Source organism: Daphnia carinata, chromosome 10, assembly GCF_022539665.2.
Source record: "Daphnia carinata strain CSIRO-1 chromosome 10, CSIRO_AGI_Dcar_HiC_V3, whole genome shotgun sequence".
NCBI lineage: Eukaryota > Metazoa > Arthropoda > Branchiopoda > Diplostraca > Daphniidae > Daphnia > Daphnia carinata.
This window is the reverse complement of record NC_081340.1, coordinates 5,705,394-5,731,064: the sequence shown is the minus strand read 5'-3', so window position 1 is coordinate 5,731,064 and position 25,671 is coordinate 5,705,394. Positions and strand designations below refer to the sequence as shown.

The window sequence follows — 25,671 nt, the reverse complement described above, 5'->3', positions numbered from 1 at the left end:
GATCTTGAACATTCATTTCTTTCCCGTTAAAAGCGGATCAAATCTCGAGTTTTTTTTTTCGTTTGTTGAAAAAAAGAATATTTTTTTGATTGAATTTAGCGTGAAATTGGTCGGTTACCAGTGTGTATAGCTTATTCTCCTGCCAACAGTTTTACTATTTGAAAAGAAGTTCTATATTAAAAAAAAAAAAAGAAGAAAGAAATCTCGGCTATTTCTCTTTTGCAAAGCCCGAAAGAAGTTTTTCAAGCTTCCGGTTTGGCAAATCCGCGGAATCTAGCGAAAAACATTTACAAACAGAAGCGGATGTAACATTAGCTCTAAAATAGTGGTTCACGTTAAACACTTGAATCTTTAAAAAAGAAATTCATTTTATCACGCCGGAAGTGATCATCCAACTGGATGAAAATGGGGGGGGGGGCCTTTTCGTGTCGAGTAGCAATGAGGAATCAACACAAAATGGCCACAAAAAATGATTGCGTGTCTAATATTAAGCGAAAAGTCAAGAAAGAAGCTGCTGGCCGTCGGAATCCAGCGGCCTAAAGCTACATGGATCACGGTGGCCGGCGCGTGAGGTCCATGGTCTTAATGGATATTTATCTGGTAGTCGGTTGACGCTATTGGGGGAGGGAAGCGTGCAAACAGCCTGTTTCTCTGACTCGCCTATGGTCGGTCAACGGCGCCTGCGCTGGATTCGATACATCCCTTACAAAATGCCCACCCCTCGCCGAACAGTCGACTAAACCTAGTACGTGGTATGGCCAGCCTCTCTCTCCATATCCATCCATCCATCGGTTCTCTTGTCTCGTTTTGACTCTCTCGCTGTCGACGATTTATTCCGGATGATCTCTCCTCTCCAATCGAGTGCGATGCGGGAAGACGAACATCCCGCTCATCGTACACCTCTCGATATCATCCGCAATAGCACAACTATCGGACCGCAATCGTTCATCCAGTTCTCCAACCAGCCGGACCTTCTCTTTTATCGTTCCGCCGGTAAGTTCTTACTCAAAAATATTCTACTAGATCGACATCTTGTTCGCCAAACACATCTACCATCTAAGACTATTTCTATCTTTTTTTGTAATAATTAAAAAGAAAAAGGTGATACGTACTGGGGCAGAGATCCGACGAATTGATTGGTAGATATCCGTAGTAGCGTGCTAACGAAGTTGGGCCGTCCTTCATTCGGTCGGGGAGAGGGCGCCATCAGCTGATGAGAGAGATAAATCTTATTAAAGACACACACGCGTATATAGTGTAAGATGGTAGCTATATAACAGTACGTGGTGGTGGAGAAAGTTGAACTGGCTAATCCAATCGTCAGCTCGATGAGGCAAAGATCCTCAAGCTGGCCAAATTCACTCAGAGCTCTTCATTAACGAGCTGATGAGGAGAGATGGGAACGGCTATCTTGCCCTAGATATATTATATACACTATTAGCTCTTGACGAGTTGATGATCAATCGACCGAGGCAGACAGAAGTAGGTATAACAATGACGTATACACACACAGAGTGTACGTAACTTCGTTGAAATCACCTTTTGCCCAGTGTTTCCCCGCTTTCGAGTATCACCTCAGCTCTTTGATCCATCAAGCTTGATTACGTAACATCATCATCCATTCCTTTGTTTCTCATTTTTATCACGTCTTTTTACGATATTATCAATCCCGCTATTTTCTATGTTGTTCCCCGCGCGCTTTTTAAAACTGGGAATCTATTTTGGACTGATTATGTTTTCGTTTTCAATGTTCACTCTCGAAGAAGACAAAAGGGAAGATAGTAGAAAAATGTTTTGTTACCACTATCCGCCGGCCAATCTTCATCCGTCAATCGCCAGCCGTTTGCAATCAGCGCTGGATATGCCCGGATCATTCGGCGTCGGACCTGCATCGCTAACCTGTAAGTTTAAATTTTTTATTTAATATTTTCTTTTGCCAATTTCCTTCTTCAAACCATCGTTGATATCATAATAAAATGAAGAGCATTCCCAATTAGAGCCGAGATTTATCATGATTAAGAATAGCGACGAAAACGAATGGCGTACGGAATAAAAGCCGAAAATCAAAACAAATATTGATGGGTCCGAGTTGGTAGAGCTTTAAGAGCTTGATAAGATCATTATTAGTAGGATTTTAGTCTCTTAGCGGAGAGTACATAAGTTTGCCAGAGACGTTTTTGGCCACTAAAAGCAGAAACACGGGGCATTAGGGAACCATTAAAAAGAGCTGCCCTTTTTTTTTTTGTCCTATAGTTTTATTCTTCTCTATGCGCTTGGCTAGTTCAATTCGGCCTAGAGACAGCTTTTTGGTGGCATGCGGAATAGAAGGAGTCCCTAACCCAAATCCGGAAAAAAGGAAGAGGGGGGATGTGGCTCTCCCTTGCTCAACTAGGAAAACCCCATTTCGATGCGTTGATCCTCTTGTTTTTTTTTGTTTTTTTTAAGAGTAACACTGGCTTTCTAGTAGTCGATGCTCTCTCTCGCTAACATACGTGTCGGCGGCTGTTAATATTAGTTCATCGCCCTATAGCCTGTCTGTCATTCTTGATTCCCGCAGAGTCCAGTCGGGCCAAAAAGACTTACACTCAGTTGGGCAGAAGGCTAAAGGGGAAGTCGAGGTGGAAAGATTGCGGAATGCCAACATTCCCGCGGGAGTCGTGAATTTACAAGAATTATAAGCTAGCCCCTATTTCGTCGTACGTCTGGTTAACTATAAGGTCAGGAGAGGACTAACGCATTTTTTAAATACATCCTAAAACTCAATTTGAAAAGACCATTCCCAATTTTCGAAAAGATTTGTGTTTTAAAAAGATCAAAATTCATTTTTGCAGACTCACCGTATCCGTATTCATCGGAACTCCACGACGAGTCGTTTGCCCGTCGCAAGCAACGCCGCAATCGCACCACATTCACCCTACAACAGGTAATGAATTATTAATTAAAAATTTGATTTTTTTCTTTCAAAAATTCATAATTAAATTAGAAAAAGCAAAGATTTTCGTCGTTGTGTTAGCCATTTCCAACAGAGAAATCTCAAAAAATATTACTAAATAATCCTATGTGACCTCTCGAGACTGAGACTTTATTATCCCCCCCCTCCTTAATGTAACATCCTCTTCTTTATAATTCATAACAATATGGTATGTGTGTGGGTATATCTACAGTCATTTGGAGATAAACTAAAAAAGACTACAGTCAGGGAGCAAATAAAAGGCCCGAGTGGCGCTACGTACATTTTGCTATCGAAAGCTTCTACCGAAGAGAGAAAAGAGGATTATAAACGGGCGTCCAAACTAATGGACGTCGGCTAATTGCACTCTATCAAGTCGAAGACCAAATGCTACACATCTATAGAATAATAACAATAAGTGGCATACATGATTGATCTTTTTTTTTTTTAAACCATCAGATTGGTTTTTGTTTGCTGCCCTTATAGAATAATGATTACTACAAAAACATTGTTGTTCTAATTTTAGTTGGAAGAATTGGAGAATGCTTTCGCACAGACTCATTATCCAGACGTCTTTACACGCGAGGATTTAGCCATGAAAATCAATTTGACCGAAGCTCGGGTACAGGTAAGATCTCTCTCGAATCCAATAGAATAATGACACTATACAACAAAAATAGTAACAAAAAAAAAAGAGGGAAATATAAGGGAATAAAAATCGCTAGGACCAAAGGGATATCTAATGAGATCGACATAAAAAAAAAGGGGGTCAGAACGATAGAAGATTCTCTTGAACAAGCGAGAGAGAGCTGGAGGCCACGAAATGAAACAGGGCCAAGTAAAAACAAGGTTAACCAAACCCTGTGTGTGCGTCAAGCGGGAGCGCGTGTGATGGGATAATGCGCGCTTTTGATCGGGCTAATTTGGTGTCTAATGCCGTTAGGATCCCCAACGCTCCCACCTATTTCTCTTACAGTCCTCACCATAACAAATGTACATCGAGTTCTCCTCTTTATCTACAATAGCTATTGACTATGTGTCAGCTTCTGATGGTACAAAGAACCCAAGTTTCAATCCCTCTTCGTCATCCAAACTTTTTTGGCACATCCCTCAGTCGCCATAACTTGATTGCCACTTGATTGGGTTCTTCCAAATAGGAGAACAAGAAACATCAATGATGACGTAGATCAAGAAGATAACGAGACATCCTTTGATATAACACACATTTCTCGCTCTTTGAATCAATCGTCTAATTGAATGGTAGAAACGTGCACGTGCAACTTGCCTACACCTTTGAAAACCCTCCCCCCCCCCCATAAAACAAGAGGTTGGGAAACCCTTTTTTTCTTCAGAAATGTCGTCTACATTTCCAAAATCCAAGTGGCATACACACACACTTTTCTCTGAGCAACTGGATCGGATTACCAACAGAGGGTAGGAACAAACCCATGTTCGGAATATGTTAACCCTCCCCCCCCCCCTTTTTGTGTGTGTGTGTGTACTTTGCTAGGTGACCAGTAACAGAGGTTTCAGTAGCACGCCCCGCTATTTCGACGGAGTCTTTTGAAGTCGAATTGGCCTACGAAAATTGGCTCAAAGGCGAGGACATGAGTGTAAAGTAAAGCATTCAAACCACGTCTACAGCAGCCAGACGAATCAAGTTTTGGGGGGAGATGCTAAAAGAGTCGCTTTGACACCACAAGTCGAAAAAGAGAGAGAGAGAGAGAGACATTTCTTCTCTATTAAATTCTGCTATAGATGTGTGACTCCTTTTTCATCCGGTGGGATTTTAACTTGCCAGAGATCTCTATAGTTCTACTAACTTAAAAAAAGAGAGGGGGATATGAAATTGTTGAACGTAGTCACAACACGATTCGACACAGCAATAGAAAAGGATCTCTTGCACAATTCACTTGCATGTGCCATCGATTTGCAGCAACACCCCTCAGAAAAAACGAACGAAAAGGTTTCGAGAGAATGGCGCACAAACTCGCATGGGAATGGATCTAAAAAGAAAGATAGAGAGAGAGCTACGCCATTTAAACAATTAAGTAGAGTGCAAGTTGTAGCACAGCACTGGATAAAACTTATCGACGTTTAACTGTCAATTCAATGCATATTTGATTCCTTTGCCACTTTGAAGTCTTTCAATAAACCAGAAATGTGGTCCATCTTGGCGTGTTAGCATCACAGGTGTAAATCGAGTTAAACCCACAACATTCCCATGTAGAATGGCATTTTGTCTTTAAATTATTAAGCGGAGTAGAAATAGCGTCGTAACTTACATTGCGATTGTAGGTTTGGTTCCAGAATCGACGAGCCAAATGGCGCAAGACGGAGCGGATGAAGGATGAGCAAAAGAGACGCGAAGAAGAAGAAGAGCGTGTTACTGATCGTCAACCTAATGAACAGGTAAGTCGCTTGCAATATTTCGTCAAGCTGAAAAGATTAGAATATTTTACCTTTATAACACGATTTTTAAAAAAGGATGCGAATGAAGGCGAAGGAAGAGACACCAGTCCGGATGTGGAACAGCTAGAATGCGAGTCGGGATGTGGTAGCCCATCGAATCAAGTCAACATCGACGTCGACGATGAGTAATTCATTTGATTTAACTTCTGCATGCAATAAAATCTAGATCGTATACAAATAAAGACGTTTAAAATTTTACATCTAGTAGTCAGACGGCCATTAGCTTGGCACCTGTGGTAGAAATCAAAGTGGACGATGATCGTTCAGACGAACGGAGTCACAGCAGCAACAGCGCTGGAAGCATCCGCCACAGCAACCGTCGTGACACCAATGGTACTCCAACGCCAGCAATTAATCGAGAAGAAGTGTATTCCGTCAGCCCGTCTGCTGGAACGTCTGCCGAATCCAAACAAACTTTTCATCCGCCATCCAGCAATCCAGCAGTGACAACCGAATCGGCTAAATTACCAGCCAGTGGTAGTTTGTTAGGAAATGGCAGTGCCAACAACTCAAACAGTTTCCCATTCGGCTCTTCTTACGGATCGCATCTTTTTCCACTTCCGCACAGGTAAAACATCTAAATAAATTAACATCAACATAGTTTTAAAAAAAAATGATTAAAAATGCCTATTTACCTAGTCCATCACTGGGATTCGTAATCCAATTTCGTCTGGTACATATACGAGCACGAATCCGTAGTAATAGAACAGCAATCAAATGAGCCACGTAGTCCCATTTTTCTTCTTCCGATTCTTTGTGACGACTAAAAAAAAAAAGAGGCTGCCAAAAAGCGTTATGAATCGTGATTTACTCAAACACGTTCAACTCAAACGAACATCTTCAGGAAGTTGTCGGAAGAAGAGGGAAGCTGCTGTTGTTCCGGCATTCCCATCGTTTCCAAACGATTGACTTTGCGCGACCCTCAAATTATCATCAGGAAGTGACACGTAGCATGTCACCTTCACGCTAGTCTTCCGCCAGCAGACGTAGATGATGAAGAAAAACAAAAATCTATTTGTATACAAAAAAAAAGTGGCATTATTTTCTAAATGATTTGTAATCGAAAACAAGTCGGGAGAAAGAGATACCGACAATCTTTTGATCGACTGAATTATTCACGGGAAAAAAGCTTATGAAAGATTTGTGCACTCAATGGATCAATACCCTACTTGGAATCATTCATGATTACCTGTACTATTCAATTTGCCCTTGTCGTATATAGTGGATTGCGGTCCCTACTGGATCATCATCATCATCAGGGTCCCCTGGGTGGACCACCGAGGTCCTTCCCGTCAGCGTACCCGAGATCTTTCCCCATCGGGCATGGGCATCACCATCACCAGCTGGGACCGTCCGCCCCTGCGGCGGCAGCAGCAGCCGCTGCAGCAGCCTCTTCGCTTTTCCCGTCTCCCCTTCATGGTAAGTCAAAGCCTCTTGAATCATTCATCGTTCCATACCCAAAGTGGATGCAATGAAATTTGAATAATCAAATTAAAGAAATTGCTGAATTTTATGTGTGTATTACCTCAAATGTTTTTGATGATTCCAGGTTTCTCTGGTTTGTGCCCGTGTTGCCCGGTAAAACCGAGACCTATCGGTGCTCTCAATTTGCCTGGACTATTTCCTTCGACTGGATTATTTGGCAATCTCAACGGGATGGAACGCGGTATTGGGTCGACAGTCGGCGGATTCGCTAGTGCCGGCAGTTCCGGATCAGGTGTTTCCGCACAGAATAGTGGATTCCATTTGGAGACAGCCACGCCCGGAAGCGTAGAAGAATTAAGGCGCAAAGCCCAAGAGCATTCGGCTGCTTTACTTCACAGTCTTCAACAACACGCCATGGAATTTCATCTTCAACAACAGCAACAGCAACAACAGCGGAAGAACAAGGAGGCAGCCGAATCGGAAACCAACAGTCAATCCGATTAAACATTTTTGTTGTTTTTGAACTGAAAGTTAGTCATTCATTGGCTAAATCCTATCCCAAGTGGGCGAAAGAAATTTTTAATTCATTCAATAAATTATTAATTTATGCTTTTTTTTTTTTTTCTCCCCAACTGCTTTGATTCTTCCATCAAATGTTGTCCGTTATTTCCTAGTCACATTACAACAGCTGAACGTTCTCTATTTGGCCCCTCCTGCTCGAAACAAAAACATTAAAAAAAAAAATTATCTATGTTTTAGCTCAGATTTTCTTTCTATCAAATTCATTCTCGTCAATAAACGGTGTTGTAGAAATTCAAATTTATTATTTTTTTTTATCCTAAAATTTATACGAAATCAGCCATTTTGACACTACGACGGACGGCGTTGCTGTAGCCTTCTTTGAAGTGATACCAGACGTCATTTTGGGCCGTTTGGATCGAACCTTTAAAAACCGGAAATTCCCCATTTAAAAAAAAAAAAAAGAAGAAAATAAAAAAAAATCAATAACTCCAGAATTAAAATCATTTGTCTTTAAATATTTTTACCGTCAGCGTTCTTCTTCTTCGGAGGTGTTTTTAATGGCCGTCCAAAGAAATCTGTTGCCGTCTGCCACGAAACAAAAATGAAAAAGTTAAGTAGAATTCACGCAGCATTTAATAACATTTGAAAAAGAAGGAGCCCGGAGAAAACATTATCGTTTCAAGTGGTCAAACGCTCAGCGCAATGGTGCGACTAATATGCTGGACCTACTTGGTTTTTTCCAGCGAAAATAATCACACATCCTAACCCCCTGAAAGAGTTGTTTATTTTTTTTTTGTTTGACCCCACTGTTTGAACAGTGTTTGGCACACAGCACATTATGTTCTGTGAGGCTAAAAAAAAAAATTGGGAGGGAGAGAAAGATCGACGCGCCATTCAAAGTCATCGTGATGGAAGAGCCAATGGTCTTTCCAGCGCCCCGTTTCCTCTACAACTACGCAAAGCAGTCTCTTCCGCACCAGCGGAAATAGTTCAAGAGAGAGTGTAGGAGGAGGCTCATCAGTCCGAGAGAAAACCTGATGGGATTTTATTATTACGACAACAACAGCATTTTACGATAAAAAAAAAAAAAAACAAAAGATTGTAAAAAAAAAAAAAAAAATCGGCAGCTTTCAATCGACTATTCAATAAAAAAAATTGCCAGCCCGGTTTTTTTTTAGGAGTGAAAAAAAAAGAAAAGAAATGTTGCCCGGTGCTGTTGTGTTGCAAAAGAAAAAAGGATATTATACGGACGGGCACGTTTCCGGATCGCTTTTTGTCCATTTTCGGCGTCACTTTATCAGTTGGGGTCCGTCCATGTTAAATACGTACAACGCACCAGACGCTTCCTCTTTCATCCATTCTCTGTTTCTTTTTTATTTCCAAGTTACATGCATCTTTTTTCTTCCCTACGATGGTGGAGCAAGATTTCTAGTAATACGTTATAGTTGCCGGCCCGTTTGGCACCAGGCTTCCGGGGGACGAGAGCCCGGCAGCTCACACACACAGGGACGGAATCGGCCACCGGATGCTGCCGAACGCCGTCGGAGGCGATTAAGAGTTAAAAGCTTCGCCGTTCTGTCGGCTTTGATCGAGTTGAGCTTTGACCCTCCCTTTTTACCCGTCCCTCTTCACCATCCGCTTTCAAATCCGATGACGTCCATTAACAGAACATTTTCGGTTAACAATAAACAAAACAAAACTATCGTCACATTAAAATCATTCGAAACAATTGAATGTTTAAAAAAAAAGGCGGGGAACGCGTAAATTTCAAAACGATATGTTTTCTCATTACGATAGATGTCTAATTTCTAATCGGTAATGACTCGCCAATGAGATGGAGGGCGTATCGTTGATGACGATCGTGTTCACGATCCTCCTTTTGCTCTTGGCAAATCTGATTGCCTCCCCTTTTAACGGATGTCTTAAGGAAAAACCCAATGCGACAATCATTCCATAAACAGGTCTACGATCTACCTCATTTTCCCCTTTTCGCTATGTGATTGGTGCCTTCGTTTAATCCGCGCCATTTTCAAACGAATAGGCAGAAACGATTGCGACAGCGTTCGGTTTTTGTTGTTTAAAGTTTTAAAGGAGAATATGAGGCGGATGAGAATGCGTTTTCCGCTCGTGAAACCAATCCACTAGCGGCCGCCATTTTTTCGATTCGTGATATGATTTGATTGTTTCGGAGGGACTGCTTGTGATGGACAACGAGACAATCAGCCAACGGTCAACGGCAATCGAATTGTAGCGGATCAAGAGTTAGAACAACAAGAAGGGATCCTTATTCTTTAGATCCTCCCCCCCACAAACGAACCGCTTGGGACACCTGCATCATATCTATCCAATTTCGACCATCTTCCATCAAATCAATCAACGGTTTTTCTATTGCCTCCTGGGCAATGGCTGTCCGGTTGTGTCAAACTTCTATGTTAACATTAAGTCCCTGACCAGACAAAAAAAAATTCAATTGGCCTGGAACAAAACAATTTGTCGCGCCCCAAATGATCAAACCCACAAATAAGGAACAAAAAAAAAACACATTGAATTTTTTTTTAGCCCCCCCCCCCATTGCATGAATCAGACTCGATCAGACGATGTTTTGAATCTCGAGATGAAATGGAGCGGAATCACGGTTACGGGCATCAATGATGGGCCGCGATAATGGGATTCCGTCAAAGACTTATTGCCAGGGTTTTTCTATCATTGTTTCTCTCTCACGCGTCCCTACCCTCTTTCGCATGAATAGGGACTGCGTGGCACGAGCCATAGGAGCCTAATAGATTTATACTTCTATAGGGAAAGAAAGGGAGAGCAGGAATTGAGAGGGCAATATTGTTCCGTGACCGACAATAGCGACGCGTGTCGGCAGACACTATACACACCCCCCACCCTCCCTTTTTTTTTCAAAGCTATACTTTCACTCGATGGATATACAGTAATAATACTGTATCTATCTCTTTCACCATTGCTTCCTTCTCCACCTCCTGCGCACTATCCAAGCTGTCCTCGTACGTCTAATCGGACTGTTTGATAAAGCCGATTACGGTATGGAATCGCACCGAGCAAAACCCTCCGAGAGTGGGGGGTTTACCCCAATCTGAAAAGGGGGTGGTGAGGTGGGCAAAAAGTGGGGGGCTACTATGTGATTAGGGTCAAAAGAGATGAAAAGCGTTTCTAGTAGTACACACATATAACATAGCGGGTAGATAAATCTCAAAGGCATCAATGTACGTTTACCAGGAAAGGGAATCAATAGATAAAAGCCACTAGTATACCAAGCTGCCAAATATTATGATACGCGAGGAGGGGGTGAATAAAAAAAAAAATGACGCCATTTTTCGCGGTCGAATGCAAATGGTCCTAGACTACTGGCATCAAATAGGAAACGCTGCGGGATGTGTGTGCGCGTGTTTTTTTCCCCCTTAGCCCCACACACGTTGTCGGCCCAGGAAATGCAGAAGAGATATCCAAACATCGTCAGAAGTGGAGAGCTGCTATCACTACAAAGGCACTATAGTAGCTCAACTTCCGATCTATGGCTAAGAGTTAATAGAAGAAAAAAAGGGACCGTTCACTATCCGAACGATTCCGGCTGCTCAGTACATTACCCCGCCAATTACTTCCGTTTTCTTTTTTCTTTTTTTTTCAGAAAAAAAAAAAGCACATTATCAGTGATGGCGCTCCCATCTACCCATTTCCCACCCAAATCGGACCTGCCCACCTCATAATGCATAATAGAGTAGGATATAATCCGGCCACGAAATGCAATCGCTTGCTGCTGCCTTCTGTATACTCCCTATTCTTCCACAAACCCCTCCGTCATACAAGAAAAGAAAACAAGCTTACATCCGCCCTACTCCGCATTTGCATCCGACTAGCAAAGGAAAAAAAAAAAGGGACGATGGGTGGGGGAACCTTCTGCATATTTTACAGGATGATCGTATGTTAGGATGGTCATTTCTTTGCCGTTTTGTCGGTCGGACAGGAACAAATGAAGGAGCTATTTTACAAGATGATGGGCACCAGACAAGGAGGTAAAAAAAAATGTTATTTCCATTTGCTGAGAAATAGCTGGCTACTAAAGCAATTATCATATGAATAGAGGAATGATGAGGAAACTGAGCCGAACCCCCCCTTAAGTTTACAATGCCCATCGAAAGGCTCAGTGATCATTAATCAATGATGACGACTTTTCCACTTCCTTTCCCATAGATAGAATAACGATTCATCGATGGGATGCCGAAAAGATCGTTTGTCGACTAGTTATAATATATATTTGAGATGATGGACTTACTTTGCAGGACTCCACAATGGGTTTAGGCTTCAGCGCTAATGTCATGGCCATGTTGGGCGGAGGTTTCATTTCGGGCGCTTCGATTGGCTCCAACGGCTTTGGCATAATCACAGGGCCCAAATTGGATTCGTACAACCGAAGTTTCTCCAGCTCTATCTCTCTCGCCAACATTTGTTTCACGCTATACGTCAAACTCTTTCGCTGAACAGCACCGATGTCGAAATAGGCTACCTGCTCAATATCTCTATGAAGGGGGAAAAAAAAAGAAGGAATGAAATCTTTCTTTTCGTTTGAATTATTTAAGCAAAAAAAGAATATTACGGTTCCAGACAGTAGCGGTATGCACCATCGATTGTTTTTTCTTGTCGGAAAGTCAGATTGTAAGAAATCATGACACCTATTACTCGGAGAATTTGTTCCTTCTCTTCGGCACTGTACAATTGGGCGCTTACCTAGGATATAAAAATGGTATCATTAATTAATTTTTCTTTAGGAAGAATTTGAAGGAGAAAAATGGCAGACCGGTCTCAATGTTGGTGTGATTATTGGCAATGAGAACGGGATTACGTCCTGAATGATATTTTCTTTGGAGTTAGATATCCTGATTTTCGCTTTCAAATCTTGAAACATTGTGGACACGATACCCAGATTTTTGGTTAATTTCGCGTTCAACTGTTTAACGCAAATGAAAAGAAATAAATACAATGAAAATTACAAAAAACAAACTTAGGCAGAAATCTTTACCTCTGTTTGAGCAGTTGGATATTTGATTTTTTGCGAGAGAACAGCTGCCATTTGAAAGTGCAACGCTATGAAAGTATAAGGTAGGTAACCGAAGACGCAGTAATTTTGATTTTTCTGGACAAAGTGATTCACATAGTCATAGAAGCACATCCAATCCAAGCCCGTGCATACCTGTAATGACCAATCAGAGTCAAGAAGTTATTTTTGTACTGCCATTTTCTAAAACGAAATATTGAGTACCGAGTTTAAATAGCTGTCCTTGAACTTGATGGTTGGATAATTCTCAAAAACACCTTGTAAAAGCCGATCATACTCGCCACAGGATTGAACAGAATGCAAAATGTTCGCAAACCTATCAGACATGAATAGACATATAAATTGCAATTTAGCTTAACACTTCTGACTTATATTACCTCGCTGGCATTGACGCATTATTTCCAGCATTAGGAGCTAGTGGCTTATCGACATCCGGAGCCAAAGGTAACATTCCTTCGTGTTCAATTGGTCCCATATATTGACTCCTCTTTTGCCGTGGAATGTGAAAAATTTCTTGCCAAACTGAAAAAAAATAATAAATTCAAAATTTAAAAAAAAACCCAAATCAAAATTTTCGTTGTACAAACAATCATACCCTGAAAAAGGCTTTTGTGATTATCTTTAAGGCCAATGTTGAGATTCATAACATCACTGTATCGTAATGGGAGCCGGCGGGATTTGAGAAAGTATAGAGTTGCTAGACAGGAGCGAATATCATAATCAGCCTTCTCACATAGTGCCAACATGCTGGACATGTCGACTTGGATTTCTTGTTCCTTTGAAATGCTCAAAAGTCTTTGAGCCAACCTGAAAATGTATTTAAATATTTATAATTCGAAACTTGTAGATTGGTATACGCTACTAATAAAATAGCTATTACCTGTTTGGATTGGTAGTAGGAAACTAACAGGAAACGAAAAAATAATAATAATATAATAAGGTTTTTGCATTCAAGTAAGAATTTGGAAATAATGTTACCTGTAGAACTAGAGCTGCCTGCCTTAAGGGCCTCAAAGATGGTGTATACAAGTCATTGCAAATGCAAATGACCGGCCTGGAAACAAGATTGGGCCCCTTTTTTTTCTTTTTCTTGGCTTGGTTATTTTCCTTGTTTTGTGCACCTTCTTGCGTTAGAGTACTAACAAGGAAGTTGATAGAAGCCTAAAACGTAGTGGAAGATAATCACAAATAACCCAACTACTTGACGTTTATAAGATGCACGTACAGCTGGTGCTCCATCAATTTCATCGATGATCAAGCAATTCGGCGAGGGATTTGATCCCATAACAGAACGCATTTGTGTTGCAGATTCTAGTTGAAGTTTGAATGCTTCAACATTCCTGTCATCACTGGCATTCATTTCAACTGGATTATAACCTTTTGACATTCAATAGCAATTCAAAATATTAGTTGTTCAAACTATCCGAATGGTAACTGAACGTAAAAGAAATACGATACCTGCGTGCTTGGCCACGACGTGAGCCAAAGTTGTTTTTCCCAAGCCAGGCGGTCCACTGATAAGAACAATTTTTTGCAACGGTCGCCCGGAAGAATCCAGTTCCTCTTTTAGTTCGCCTTCATTTTGTTTGTTTGTGCGGAATTTCTCGAATTTCTTTTTATTTTCAAAGCGACCCGAGACGACCGAGCCCTTTTGTCCTTGAGCCCACTGAGGCTTGAGAGTTTCATCAGTTTTGGGTGCTTTAATTTTAACTTCCCGGTTGAAGACCGCCTTATCCCAAAGCTTTAACCAATGCAAAAGCGTTCGGTTGATGTTTTCTTCGCTCAATAAATCGAGGTAGTTTCTTGGTCGGTACAGTTCCATCCATGAATCATTAGAGTTGTTTGTTAATTCATTCACATTGCTATCTTCCTTTGCCCCCTTACTTCTATAATCCATTGTTTCCAGTTCACGAAGACGTCGTTCGAATTCCTCTTCCGACACCAGACTCGATTTGGCTCTCGCCTAGATAACGTCCGAAAGACTTATTAAAGTACATTGCTTTTTATGTAGGAGACTCACTTCATTATGCATCTGTAGCTTTAAGCTAGCTACTGAAACTTTCAGCAGGTTTCCAGTGTTTTTGTAATTGAAATCCAAATCCTGCAGACAAAGAGATTCAATTAAGCATACTAGTTTTTTACATAAGAAGCATTACAACCTTTTGCCTTATTGGTTCATCTGCCTTCAGTCTAATAAATAGTTTCTGACCAGTGTGTGTCGTAATAATTTGGTGAGGTTCTTCAGGAACAAGTCGGAAAACATAACGTTTAGGTCTAGATACACGAACTACTGTTGGTTCATCACACGATTCAGTTGAGGAACAGCATGGCTGGTCATCTAATACAATTGCATCATTTCTTGGCTTTTTCAAAGGGTTAGAACCTGTTGACACAATTAAAGTAAAATCTTGAACCATTCAATCTCATCAAATAATAAACCTCACTCTTTCCACAAAGTTCTTCATCATCTGATAGCGAACCAAACATTTCATCTTGCATACGTTTTCTTCCAGCATCATTTGAGGTAGCTAACTGATTTGAAAGGCTTGAGTTTGGACGACTACCACTGCTACCAGCATCATTAAAATTTAGGCTTTTCTTTACCTTTTTTTCATTCCCTTTGGGTAGAATTGGTGCTGCATTTTCTTCAAAGTCTTGTGTTTTTGAGTAAGAATATCAGTTTATGTCTGCCACCAATAAGCTATTTTTATCACTCACCGAACTCATTCATTAGCTCAAACTCTTCGGCATATCGCATTTCATATTCCTCATCGGGGTCAGGAAATTCGTCATCCATTTTTTGATGCACTTTGTAGTTATTCTCAATTACATAAATTAACACATTAAAGAAAACTCAAGAAAATAACAATTCTTATTGGAAACAAAAACTAAGATAGCCCACATAGCAAACATAATTGTGACCGTCTGGTAACGTGCTTTTTCCCGCCAATAAGGATTTTAGGCAAAGAACGATAACTAAATAATAAAAAAAAAGTTATGATGGAAACGTAAAAAACGTTCTGAAATTCAAATAAAATTTTTATTTAATGTAAACCTATCTCATTGTAATTGAATCTTATATGTTAGGTTTTTCTGATAAATTCGACAACGGCAAGATTTGAAGTTCGAAAAAGCAAAAGTCTGTTCGCTAACAGTTGGGGGCTGGGATTCAGTGGACGTTACTTTTGAGTTTCGTCCCTTTGATCTCGTTTAATATCGGGGTATCTTCCCTATTCGTTGTAGAAATTGCTTTTCGTAAATCTGTGATCTTTGTTTTATCTTTTTCGAAAACGTCTTATTCTTGAAATTTTTGAAAATGACAAGCATTAATCTAACTGAACCAGCGCCTGACATTATTCCCGATATCCTGTGTGATGCTGCGTCCAAAAAGAGGTACCAGAGAGGAAGATTTCTGGGCAAGGTAACATACTTCGGTCATTTGAATAAAGAACTGTGAAATAACCTTAGTTTTGACACAGGGTGGCTTCGCCAAATGCTATGAGCTGACAGATCTAGACAATGGACAAGTGTTTGCTGGAAAAATTGTTTCCAAACAACTACTTGTTAAACCCCACCAAAAAGATAAAATGGCTCAGGAAATATCTATTCATCGTAGTCTCAAACATGACCATATTGTTGGATTCCACAGTTTCTTTGAAGACAGCAACTTTGTGTACATAGTGTTGGAATTATGCAAAAGAAGGGTACGTTTTTCTTACCTGGCTGAAAATGCATCTTGTTGTAACCTGTTGATAATGTTTAGAGTTTGATGGAGTTGCACAAGAGACGAAAAGCTGTTACTGAACCAGAAGCCAGATACTTCATGCACCAACTTCTTTTGGGTGTCAAGTACCTGCATGAAAACAAAATGATTCATAGAGATCTCAAGCTTGGGAATCTGTTCCTAAATGACAACATGGAACTTAAAATTGGTGATTTTGGTTTGGCAACCAAATTAGATTTTAATGGAGAAAGGAAAAAGTATTGTGCTAGCAATTTGTCTGTAATAGAAGTTGTTAAACAAGTTGTTTTTTAGAACATTGTGTGGTACCCCCAACTATATTGCACCTGAGGTGTTGAACAAGAAAGGCCATAGTTTTGAAGTTGACATTTGGTCAATGGGTTGCATCTTGTAAGTTTTTTATAATTCTTTTTTTTTTTTTATTATTTTTTTTTTGTTCCTGTTTAATCTTGTGTTTGGCACTATCATTAGGTATACACTTCTGGTTGGCCGACCACCTTTTGAAACACAATCACTCAAAGATACCTATAGCAAAATTAAACGGAATGAGTATCATATTCCGTCTCGCATTGGACCTCTTGCGCGAGCTCTTATAACTCGCATGTTACAGGGTGATCCAAATTGCAGGTAACAGAATTTTCATAATAATAGCTACAGAAAATTAAACGTCCTCATTTGAACTTGTGCAGACCTTCAGTCGATGTCGTTTTGAATGACGAATTTATGACTTGCGGGTACATCCCAACACGCTTGCCTTTATCATGCCTCACGATGGCCCCTAGATTTGATGCCAAACTGAACAGTAGTATTATTGCCGTTCGTCGTCCTTTGGGTGAAGTTAACAGAGTTCAACTACCTGGAACTGCCGAACATCCACAAGGTACGCATAGTATAAATATGACGTTTAGGAACATCATTCTATTCTGTGGATTTTTGTTTTATCCTCTGGCATAGAAGGAATGCCTCCTACCAACGATCTCAACAATGCCGAAGATGCCGCAGCTCTCTACACTGCCGGTCCTGCCCCTGAAAAGCTGCTTCGTGATCTCCAACAACAACTTACCCGCCTTTTCGCTGCCAAACCCTCAGAAAAATTCCCCCTCATGATGGGTACGCACTTACACTGTATATATTTTTTTAAAATGAAGCTATTACATACCTTTTTAAAAATACTTAGATGAAGCAGAAGATCCAGGATCGGTTCCTATGGTCTGGATTTCCAAATGGGTAGACTATTCTGACAAATACGGATTCGGCTACCAGTTGAGCGATGACACAATTGGTGTAATTTTCAACGATCTGACGAAACTTTTACTGTTGGTTGACGCAAAGTAAGTAAATTTGTTATTGTTACGTAAGGGATGGAAAGTGATAGAAATATTTTAACAGGACCATTCAGTACGTCGAGCGCAATGGAAACGAATTGTATTACACAATGGATCAACATCCTCCTACCTTGAGTAAAAAGGTGAAATTGCTTGCATACTTTCGGTCGTACATGCAAGAGCATTTGATTAAGACTGGCGCGTCAGTTGTGCCACGTGACGGTGATGAGCATCTTCGCTTACCTTTCCTGCGCCAATGGTTCCGAACTTCGCGAGCTGTTGTCATGCATCTAACGAGTGGAACACTGCAGGTAAAATTTGTATTTTAAATTCAGCTTGTTTAGCTAGTAATTTATCAAATTTTATTGCTTTCTTAATTAGATCAATTATTTTAAAGACCATGTTAAATTGATCCTGTGTCCACTTATGGGTGCTGTAACTGTCATCGATGAGCGGAAAAATTTCCGCACTTTCAGATTTTCTTTGCTAGCTGAACATGGCTGCAACAGTGATCTCTTACATAGATTGCAATATGCAAACGAAAAATTACCTTTTTTGCTTTCGCCATCAGACCCATCCGAGAAGTAGAAATTCAAACCTGGCTTTAAACATAGATTATTTTTAATCGTTGCGGCCTAAGATCTATCCTTCACATTCGTCTCTTAATTTTATATTGCTCAGAGATGGCCTTATTGACTTAATTTAGCCGCCAATTAAGTTAGTTGCCTTCTTCAAATTTTATCATAAGTGTGAAATTTCAAAATCCCATTCTAGATTTAATTCACAAGCCCATTTTTATTACGTCGCCTTTTTCCAATTTTGATTTAAACTGTAGTGCTTCCACTTCATCTCATTTTTGAAATTGGATTTAATATCCGTATGTCTTGTCACCACCAGCAAACTGTTTTGTTCACATATTGAAACGACGACGGTCGGTTTACAATAATTCATTCATAAGTGCATGTCTACCTCGGATGAATACGATGTAAGAATTCGCAAAGCCCTTTTCTTGCCTTAAACTTAAGATTTTTTTTCTTCACGTGTATCTTCCTACCCATGACTAACAAGCAATCCCCATTGTACGTCTTAACTTTGCAAAGGATTACACCACTCTTTAAATATCAATGCCGTTATACATTACTATTTTTTAAATATTGCAAGATGTCAAAAACATTGTTGATTTTCTATCTGCTACATGTTTTGTTAGGCAACGTTGTGAGTAATCACCAATGTTTGTTGTCAATGATAAGAACTGGTTGGGTGGAATCTATTGCAACGAAATATTTCGGTGCAATAACGGCGTTTTCCCCTATTGCACCGAAATCTTTCGTTGCAATAATCAGTTTTACTATAGTATATTAGTAGGATAACAATTTTTATATTTCGGTGCAATAGGGAAAAATGAAATTATTGCAACGAAATCTTTCGGTGCAATAGGGAATAAAGCCACTTATTGCAACGACATATTTCGGTGCAATAGTGAAAAAAGCCCTTATTGCAACGAAAGATTTCGGTGCAATAGGGGAAAACGCCGTTATTGCACCGAAATATTTCGTTGCAATAGATTCCACCATTAATATGCATTAGGCTGCATTTGAAAGTTACCACTCTTTAAATATCGATGCCGTTATACATTACTATTTTTTTAATCTTGCAAGATGTCAAAAACATTGTTGATTTTCTATCTGTTACAGGCTTTATTAGGCAACGTTGTGAGTAATCAGTAATTTTTGTTGTGAATGATAAGAACTGGTTGCGCAAGTGTCATTTAATCTTGTGACGTTTACGAACAAAACGATTACGCACATCCAGTGTCTACAAAGAAAGTTGCTTAGTTTAAAAAGAGTGACCTTAAAAACGGTCCTCAGTTTTCGAAAACATGCCAAAGAAGAACGATAAAAAGAGTAAGTGTTTAGATTACTGAAAAAATGAAAAACATTTCGTTTAAAGTTGACATTTACATATTAAGCAGGTCAGCCATCATCAGGATATCCAACCCAGCCTACAATGCAATCACAACTGCCATATCCTTTACAACCAACAGCCCCTAACATGGCAAACCCAGCTGTTTTAGTACCAGGTCCCGCCAATCCTTATAATTCCTATGTACCAGAAATGCCAGGAATGCCTCCACCACCACCAAGCTATGATCAAGCAATGCAACATCCAGCTGTACCTCCAAATTATAGCAGTCACACATCATACATCCCTGCCCAAGTAAGAAGAGCCTTGCAAGTTTTTGTTGATTATTTTTCTTGAACTCAAAATTTACAAATTTTTTTTACCAGCACCATCCCCAGTACCAAGCCCACATGCATCCATCTAACTCTTACTATCCACCCCAAGTACAAGTACAGCAAGTTCATCCACAAGCTATGTTTGTTGTTCAAGTGAGGCATCGTTTTCGATTATTGAACCAGGCCTACTGCTTCAATCATTTACTGCAGATACATATTTATAAATTTTTTTCCCTAGAATGCGTTTGACGCTGGTGCGCGATTCGATTCAACATCACAAGTTAGAGTACCTCCACCGCCTCCTGGAGTTGCCCCAAATGCCGCCCAGGTCGCACAGTCAACTGGACACAACGTAATGCTAGGCCAAAGAAAGGATCGATTTTTCGTTGGAGGATCAGATGGAGGTGCTACGTTTTGGTGAAAAAATCTTTAGCTTCTATCTTTCTATAAAAGGGAATCCATTTACACACATTTGAAATCTGCAATCAGCAGTGTTATGTAACAAATTGTTCCAGTATTGTAATACTATCGCTCCCGACCCTTTAAAAATACAAAAACATAGGTGTCATGCCATATGCATTGTTAAGGTTGAATTTACCCTTCTAAACGAATCTGTCAGTATAAGAATCGATACACTTCGTCTAACGCTTTCAAAGAAAAAATAATGCACAATAAAAAAAGGCTTACCTGTAGGCTACGATATGGTGTGTCAGCTGCAAGTTTTCAACATCTATAGGTAGTGAAAAAGATAATAGTTGATTACTATTAGTGGCCGTCTGACCTTTTGTGGGACGTTAGAAAAATCTGCAACGTCACAGGTTCAGCCCCCACTGCAACGTGTCATACAGAACACGTGATTTTCCATTGAAATTCCTGGAAAATCCCAAGGTCTTCTTCACTTTTTTCGTTACATTTGCATGGTTTTCAATAGTTGGTCATTACGCAACTGGGGTAGTGGTAACAAAACCACGTAGCCTTCATTTAAATAAAATGGTCTCGGAATATGATTTCAGAACGCCTTTATCTCTCATTCAATTACATAAAATATAGGACAAGTTTACCAAAAAACAAGGGAATGAAGGAATGAAGAAAACGTTAACATCAATATTCAAAAAGAAATTTTTCAATTAATATTTTTATTAATATGCATTAGGCTGCATTTTAAAGTCAAATGGCAAAGGGCTATGATTACGTTTCTGATACACTACACGTTACTGCGCACGACATGGTTTATCGACACACTGTGCAAACAAACACTATCTATGTCAGTACCGAAGGTTATAGACCATTTATGAAATTAATCCGATCAGCTGTAAAACAGAGACGAAGAAAGCTAAAGGCCCAATAGAACGTTAGATGTTCCTTTGTTTTGGCTACATATTCGCCAGTGCGCCATTTGATTTTAGCCCATAGATTCAATTGGTATCATTGGCTAGTTTCACGCACGGTGGTGATCGGGACAAAAAGTGGATTAGCTGTTACGTGTCGGCTCCTTAACAAGATTACAAAATGAAAACTGATGTAAGGATTCTCCTTTTTTTTAGAGAGAAAGTAGCTTAACGGGATGGCAAGATCCATTTCCGCCACAGCTCTGGACAGAACAACATGGAAAGCCGCGTTTTTCTACCAGTTATATACGTCCGTGGAACATTCTACCAAGTCGGCTACGATGTGGTAAGATTGAAAACTAGTAAAACAATTAAACTGTTCATTATTCAATATTCGTCTGCTTGATAGGGACACACTTTCAAAAGCATGATAGAAGAATTTGTTCAAAATTCAAAATTCTTGACCGATGAGCTTCTTCCAGCCTACAACACAGAAGTTGGTCAGAAAATCTACAATGATACTTTAACTTTGATGAAACAGAAATTTCCCTACTATGTAAATGAGTTGCAAGGAATTTCTGATGGAAGTCAAGTGCCCTTCTTCAAGGTACGATCAATTTCAATAAATCCAAGTGAATTTGAATAACGAAAATTGTTGGCACAGTTGATGCTGTTGCATATCGATAGCATGATATTGGATGGCTCGTCATCAGAATCACAACTCTCCGGCAATGGATGCTCGAGCATCATGTGCAATCATGAAAACGTAATGAAAGTATTTCATTGAATTTCACTATTAAAAGAAAACCAAAAATCACAGGTAGTTTTGGGGCATACTGAAGATGCATTTCCAGCTGCCCATAATCATTTGTACGTGGTTCACGCTGATATTACTGAAAAATGTGGTCGTCGCGAACGTTTTTCTTCCCTCTGTTACGCAGGGCATTTACCTGGCTTCTGCATGAATATTAACGAGCACGGTCTCGTTTACACCATCAACATTATTGAACCTGTTCACGTTCATAACAACAAAACACGTATATAATATTTTAAAAATAATTATGTAACACTTACTTTATGTATCTCTTTGTTCAGCACGTCACTTTCTCACGAGGGCAATGCTAAGTGCCCGGAATTTAGTTGATGCTCAGGCCATTCTGCGTGACAGAGGAACTGGATCAGCTCACGGTTTCTGTGTCAACATGTCTTTTATGAACCAGGTATGAAAATAATCATATTAATACTTTATTTTTGAGTAATCTTTAGAATGGATTCATCTGTAGGAAGGGCTCATTCTTTTCCACAGTGCTGAGGTAGGACCTGCGGAAAATAACGAATCACAATTATCCATTTTGACAGTTTCTCCGGGTGAAAGTCATGCTCGTTGCAACAAGTACACTTAAATATTCTTAGAACTAAAACACCTATAATTTTGCTAACACATTTTTGTACTTATTTTCAGGTATCTTCGTTTGAAGATTGATGAGGATCCAAATGGTTTGGCTGTGCTTAGTAGTGATGGTCGCCATCGTGTGATGAATAGAATTGGTTCGCCTAGAACTATCGATGAAGTAATTGACCTGCTTTCAAACGACGAAGATCAAGATTATCCCATTTACCGCCGTGGAACAGAAAAAGACATTGTTTTAACTATTGCAACCGGAGTTTTCGATTTCAATCGCAGGGAATGGCGGATTTATAGCGATAATGCTAAAAACACCAAACCCATAGCGATATTCTCGATGAACATGTAGATATGGTGAAAGATGACGCTTATACTGCTTCATATTGACACCAGTTTTGTAGAGCCTAACAACGGTTTCAATGACCTTCTGAATACAAGAAATGATGTCCAGCGTATAACAGAATCTATTAACATGCTCCGAATAATATATAATAACTTTTTGCACGAGGTAATAAATGGACTATAATTAATAGATTGGAGGAGCGTAATATCTTGGTGTGGTGTAAACTGGAACTTCATATTTGTAGGTGGTAGTATAAGCTTCAGTGTAGTATGGAGCTGCGGTGGTGTAGTACGGAGCTTCAGTGTAGTAAGTTGCTGCAGTATAATAAGGAGCACCAGTGGTATAGTACGGAGCCTCAGTGTAGTAGGGTGCAGCTGTCGTGTAGTACGGAGCCTCGGTGTAGTAAGGAGCAACAGTGGTGTAGTAGGTTGCTGCGGTTGTATAGTACGGAGCCTCAGTGTAGTATGGTGCTGCGGTTGTATAGTAAGGAGCAGCAGTAGTGTAGTAGGGTGCAGCAGTTGTGTAGTAAGGAGCAGCAGTTGTGTAGTAAGGAGCAGCAGTTGTGTAGTAAGGAGCAGCAGTTGTGTAGTAAGGAGCAGCAGTTGTGTAGTAAGGAGCAGCAGTTGTGTAGTAAGGAGCAGCAGTTGTGTAGTAAGGAGCAGCAGTTGTGTAGTAAGGAGCAGCAGTTGTGTAGTAAGGTGCTGCGGTGGTATAGTACGGAGCCTCAGTGTAGTATGGTGCTGAGGTTGTGTAGTAAGTAGCAGCAGAAGTGTAGTAGGGCGCAGCTGTCGTGTAGTACGGAGCCTCGGTGTAGTAGGGCGCAGCTGTCGTGTAGTACGGAGCCTCGGTGTAGTAGGGCGCAGCTGTGGTGTAGTACGGAGCCTCGGTGTAGTAGGGCGCAGCTGTGGTGTAGTACGGAGCCTCCGTGTAGTAGGGCGCAGCTGTGGTGTAGTACGGAGCCTCGGTGTAGTAGGGCGCTTCAGTGTAGTAGGGCGCAGCTGTGGTGTAGTACGGAGCCTCCGTGTAGTAGGGCGCAGCTGTGGTGTAGTAGGGAGCCTCGGTGTAGTAAGGCGCGGCCGTTGTGTAGTAGGGAGCCTCAGTGTAGTATGGTGCTGCGGTTGTGTAGTAAGAAGCAGCAGTGGTGTAGTAGGGTGCTGCGGTTGTGTAGTAAGAAGCAGCAGTGGTGGTGTAGTAGGGAGCCTCAGTGTAGTAGGGTGCTGCTGTATAATAAGGCTCAGCAGTAGTGTAATACGGAGCAGCGGTGGTGTAATACGGAGCTTCCTTGTAGTAAGGGGCAGCTGTAGTGTAATATGGAGCCTCAGTATAGTAGGGCACAGCTGTAGTGTAATACGGAGCCTCGGTGTAGTAAGGGGCAGCCGTGGTGTAGTACGGAGCCTCAGTGTAGTAGGGCGCAGCTTTGGTGTAGTACGGAGCCTCCGTGTAGTAGGGCGCAGCTGTGGTGTAGTAGGGAGCCTCGGTGTAGTAAGGCGCGGCCGTGGTGTAGTAGGGCGCTTCAGTGTAGTATGGAGCTTGGGTGTAGTAAGGCGCAGCTGTGGTGTAGTACGGAGCCTCGGTGTAGTAGGGCGCAGCTGTGGTGTAGTACGGAGCTTCAGTGTAGTAGGGCGCAGCTGTGGTGTAGTACGGAGCCTCGGTGTAGTAGGGTGCAGCTGTGGTGTAGTACGGGAGCTATCACAAAATTAAAACATTGAAGTATTAACAAATTTCGAACTACCAACAGTTTCATACCGTATACGAAGGGGCTGTATTAGCAGGAGGTGCATTGTAGTATGACGGCTGAACACGACTTGCGGGTGGCATAGCTTGTGGGCTGCGTTTCTTCGCATGATGATCGTATCCACCCTATTCCGTAATATCGGACAATTGAATTAGCTCAATAGAAAGAAAATACGCGAAAAAAGCTTGACACATACAGAATAGTAAGCTGCAGTTGTTGTATACGGTGTAGTGTAATATGTTGCCGGAGTTGTGTAATAAGAAGGCTCAGCGTAGTACGGGGCTGCCGTGGTGTAGTAGGATGCCTGCTGAACTGGAGCACTTCGCTTCATTGCATGATGGCCATACGCCTCCTACGTAGAAAAAACTTGAACTAAATGTTTTCTTAAATCCTAAATAATTATGAAACCTTATAGTAGGGAGCTGACGTAGTATAATACGGAGCCTCGGTGTAATAAGGAGCTGATGTGGTGTAGTACGGCGCCTCTGTGTAGTAAGGAGCTGGTGTGGTGTAGTACGGCGCCTCTGTGTAGTAAGGAGCTGGTGTGGTGTAGTAAGATGCAACAGTAGTGTAGTAGGGAGCTGCAGTGGTGTAGTATTGGGCACTACGTCTATTCATGTGTTGACCACCATGATCACCATGATCACCACGATCACCACGACCACCATGGACGGAAGCTGAATTAGAGTACGCTATCAGCGATACCACTAACAACAACATTTTAAATACACCTGAAACGAAATTGAGAATTAAAATATTGGATTATCATATTTAAAAATTACATAATTTAACACAGTTCACTTAAACACATAAATTTATAACACTAGATAATTACCCATATTGAAGACCGATCACTGATGAACTTCAGCTGCTTGCTAAGTACTGTAAGTGAGCACTGAGCAGCTTCAACTGATTTAGTTCAGCAATTGAACAGCATTTTATACTAGCTGTCAATGTGCTCCTTAGTCGTCTTTTAACAGGTGAATAGCTTAAAGCAATATCATTGTGTTTGTCCCGCGGATTTTTTCTTTTACCCCTTTTCTCGCCCACCCTCCTCCTAGCCACGTGTTTCAAAGTATCAGAATTACGTAATAGTTATGTCATGCGATA

General features: G+C 40.8%; 6 protein-coding genes across 8 annotated transcripts; 4 read left to right on the top strand and 2 right to left on the bottom strand.

The window, feature by feature from the left end:
• The first annotated feature begins 758 nt into the window (after positions 1-758).
• On the top strand, positions 759-7,607 carry LOC130698254 (diencephalon/mesencephalon homeobox protein 1-like). Its single transcript, XM_057521004.2, has 9 exons — positions 759-993; positions 1,764-1,901; positions 2,832-2,923; positions 3,477-3,578; positions 5,249-5,362; positions 5,438-5,547; positions 5,628-5,990; positions 6,645-6,841; positions 6,972-7,607. The coding sequence occupies exons 1-9, from the start codon at positions 840-842 to the stop codon at positions 7,349-7,351; spliced, it is 1,650 nt and encodes a 549-aa protein (XP_057376987.1). The 5' UTR covers positions 759-839; the 3' UTR covers positions 7,352-7,607.
• Positions 7,608-7,679: 72 nt separating this feature from the next.
• LOC130698233 (chromosome transmission fidelity protein 18 homolog) lies at positions 7,680-15,324 on the bottom strand. The gene is made up of 17 exons (XM_057520980.2): positions 15,165-15,324; positions 14,891-15,100; positions 14,606-14,829; positions 14,467-14,547; positions 13,905-14,409; positions 13,672-13,823; positions 13,425-13,607; positions 13,327-13,349; positions 13,042-13,253; positions 12,824-12,968; positions 12,651-12,762; positions 12,411-12,581; positions 12,189-12,338; positions 11,988-12,118; positions 11,667-11,910; positions 7,894-7,954; positions 7,680-7,790 (listed from the first exon to the last, which is right to left on the bottom strand). Exons 1-17 carry the CDS (start codon positions 15,241-15,243, stop codon positions 7,693-7,695), a joined length of 2,781 nt encoding a protein of 926 aa, XP_057376963.1. The 5' UTR covers positions 15,244-15,324; the 3' UTR covers positions 7,680-7,692.
• Positions 15,325-15,740: 416 nt separating this feature from the next.
• LOC130698249 (serine/threonine-protein kinase PLK1-like) lies at positions 15,741-18,638 on the top strand. Of its 2 annotated transcripts, none has more exons than XM_059497138.1 (10): positions 15,741-15,867; positions 15,926-16,150; positions 16,210-16,427; positions 16,483-16,578; positions 16,660-16,815; positions 16,878-17,068; positions 17,146-17,298; positions 17,366-17,519; positions 17,578-17,824; positions 17,895-18,638. In XM_059497138.1, exons 1-10 carry the CDS (start codon positions 15,763-15,765, stop codon positions 18,099-18,101), a joined length of 1,752 nt encoding a protein of 583 aa, XP_059353121.1. In that variant the 5' UTR covers positions 15,741-15,762; the 3' UTR covers positions 18,102-18,638. The 2 variants fall into 2 exon arrangements, with proteins under 2 accessions (XP_059353121.1, XP_057376985.1); XM_057521002.2 differs by having other exon boundaries at positions 17,143-17,298.
• A 619-nt stretch (positions 18,639-19,257) lies between these two features.
• Positions 19,258-20,323, top strand: LOC130698245 (DAZ-associated protein 2-like). Of its 2 annotated transcripts, none has more exons than XM_057520998.2 (4): positions 19,258-19,417; positions 19,483-19,730; positions 19,802-19,903; positions 19,989-20,323. In XM_057520998.2, the coding sequence occupies exons 1-4, from the start codon at positions 19,393-19,395 to the stop codon at positions 20,169-20,171; spliced, it is 558 nt and encodes a 185-aa protein (XP_057376981.1). In that variant the 5' UTR covers positions 19,258-19,392; the 3' UTR covers positions 20,172-20,323. The 2 variants fall into 2 exon arrangements, with proteins under 2 accessions (XP_057376981.1, XP_057376982.1); XM_057520999.2 differs by having other exon boundaries at positions 19,261-19,417; positions 19,486-19,730.
• An 881-nt stretch (positions 20,324-21,204) lies between these two features.
• LOC130698242 (beta-alanyl-dopamine/carcinine hydrolase-like) lies at positions 21,205-22,911 on the top strand. The gene is made up of 8 exons (XM_059497343.1): positions 21,205-21,271; positions 21,340-21,424; positions 21,488-21,685; positions 21,743-21,844; positions 21,899-22,115; positions 22,174-22,298; positions 22,362-22,471; positions 22,541-22,911. Exons 2-8 carry the CDS (start codon positions 21,356-21,358, stop codon positions 22,830-22,832), a joined length of 1,113 nt encoding a protein of 370 aa, XP_059353326.1. The 5' UTR covers positions 21,205-21,271; positions 21,340-21,355; the 3' UTR covers positions 22,833-22,911.
• An 18-nt stretch (positions 22,912-22,929) lies between these two features.
• On the bottom strand, positions 22,930-25,493 carry LOC130698243 (uncharacterized). The gene is made up of 5 exons (XM_059497341.1): positions 25,397-25,493; positions 24,970-25,292; positions 24,758-24,913; positions 24,573-24,686; positions 22,930-24,512 (listed from the first exon to the last, which is right to left on the bottom strand). Exons 1-5 carry the CDS (start codon positions 25,398-25,400, stop codon positions 23,010-23,012), a joined length of 2,100 nt encoding a protein of 699 aa, XP_059353324.1. The 5' UTR covers positions 25,401-25,493; the 3' UTR covers positions 22,930-23,009.
• Positions 25,494-25,671: the final 178 nt, after the last annotated feature.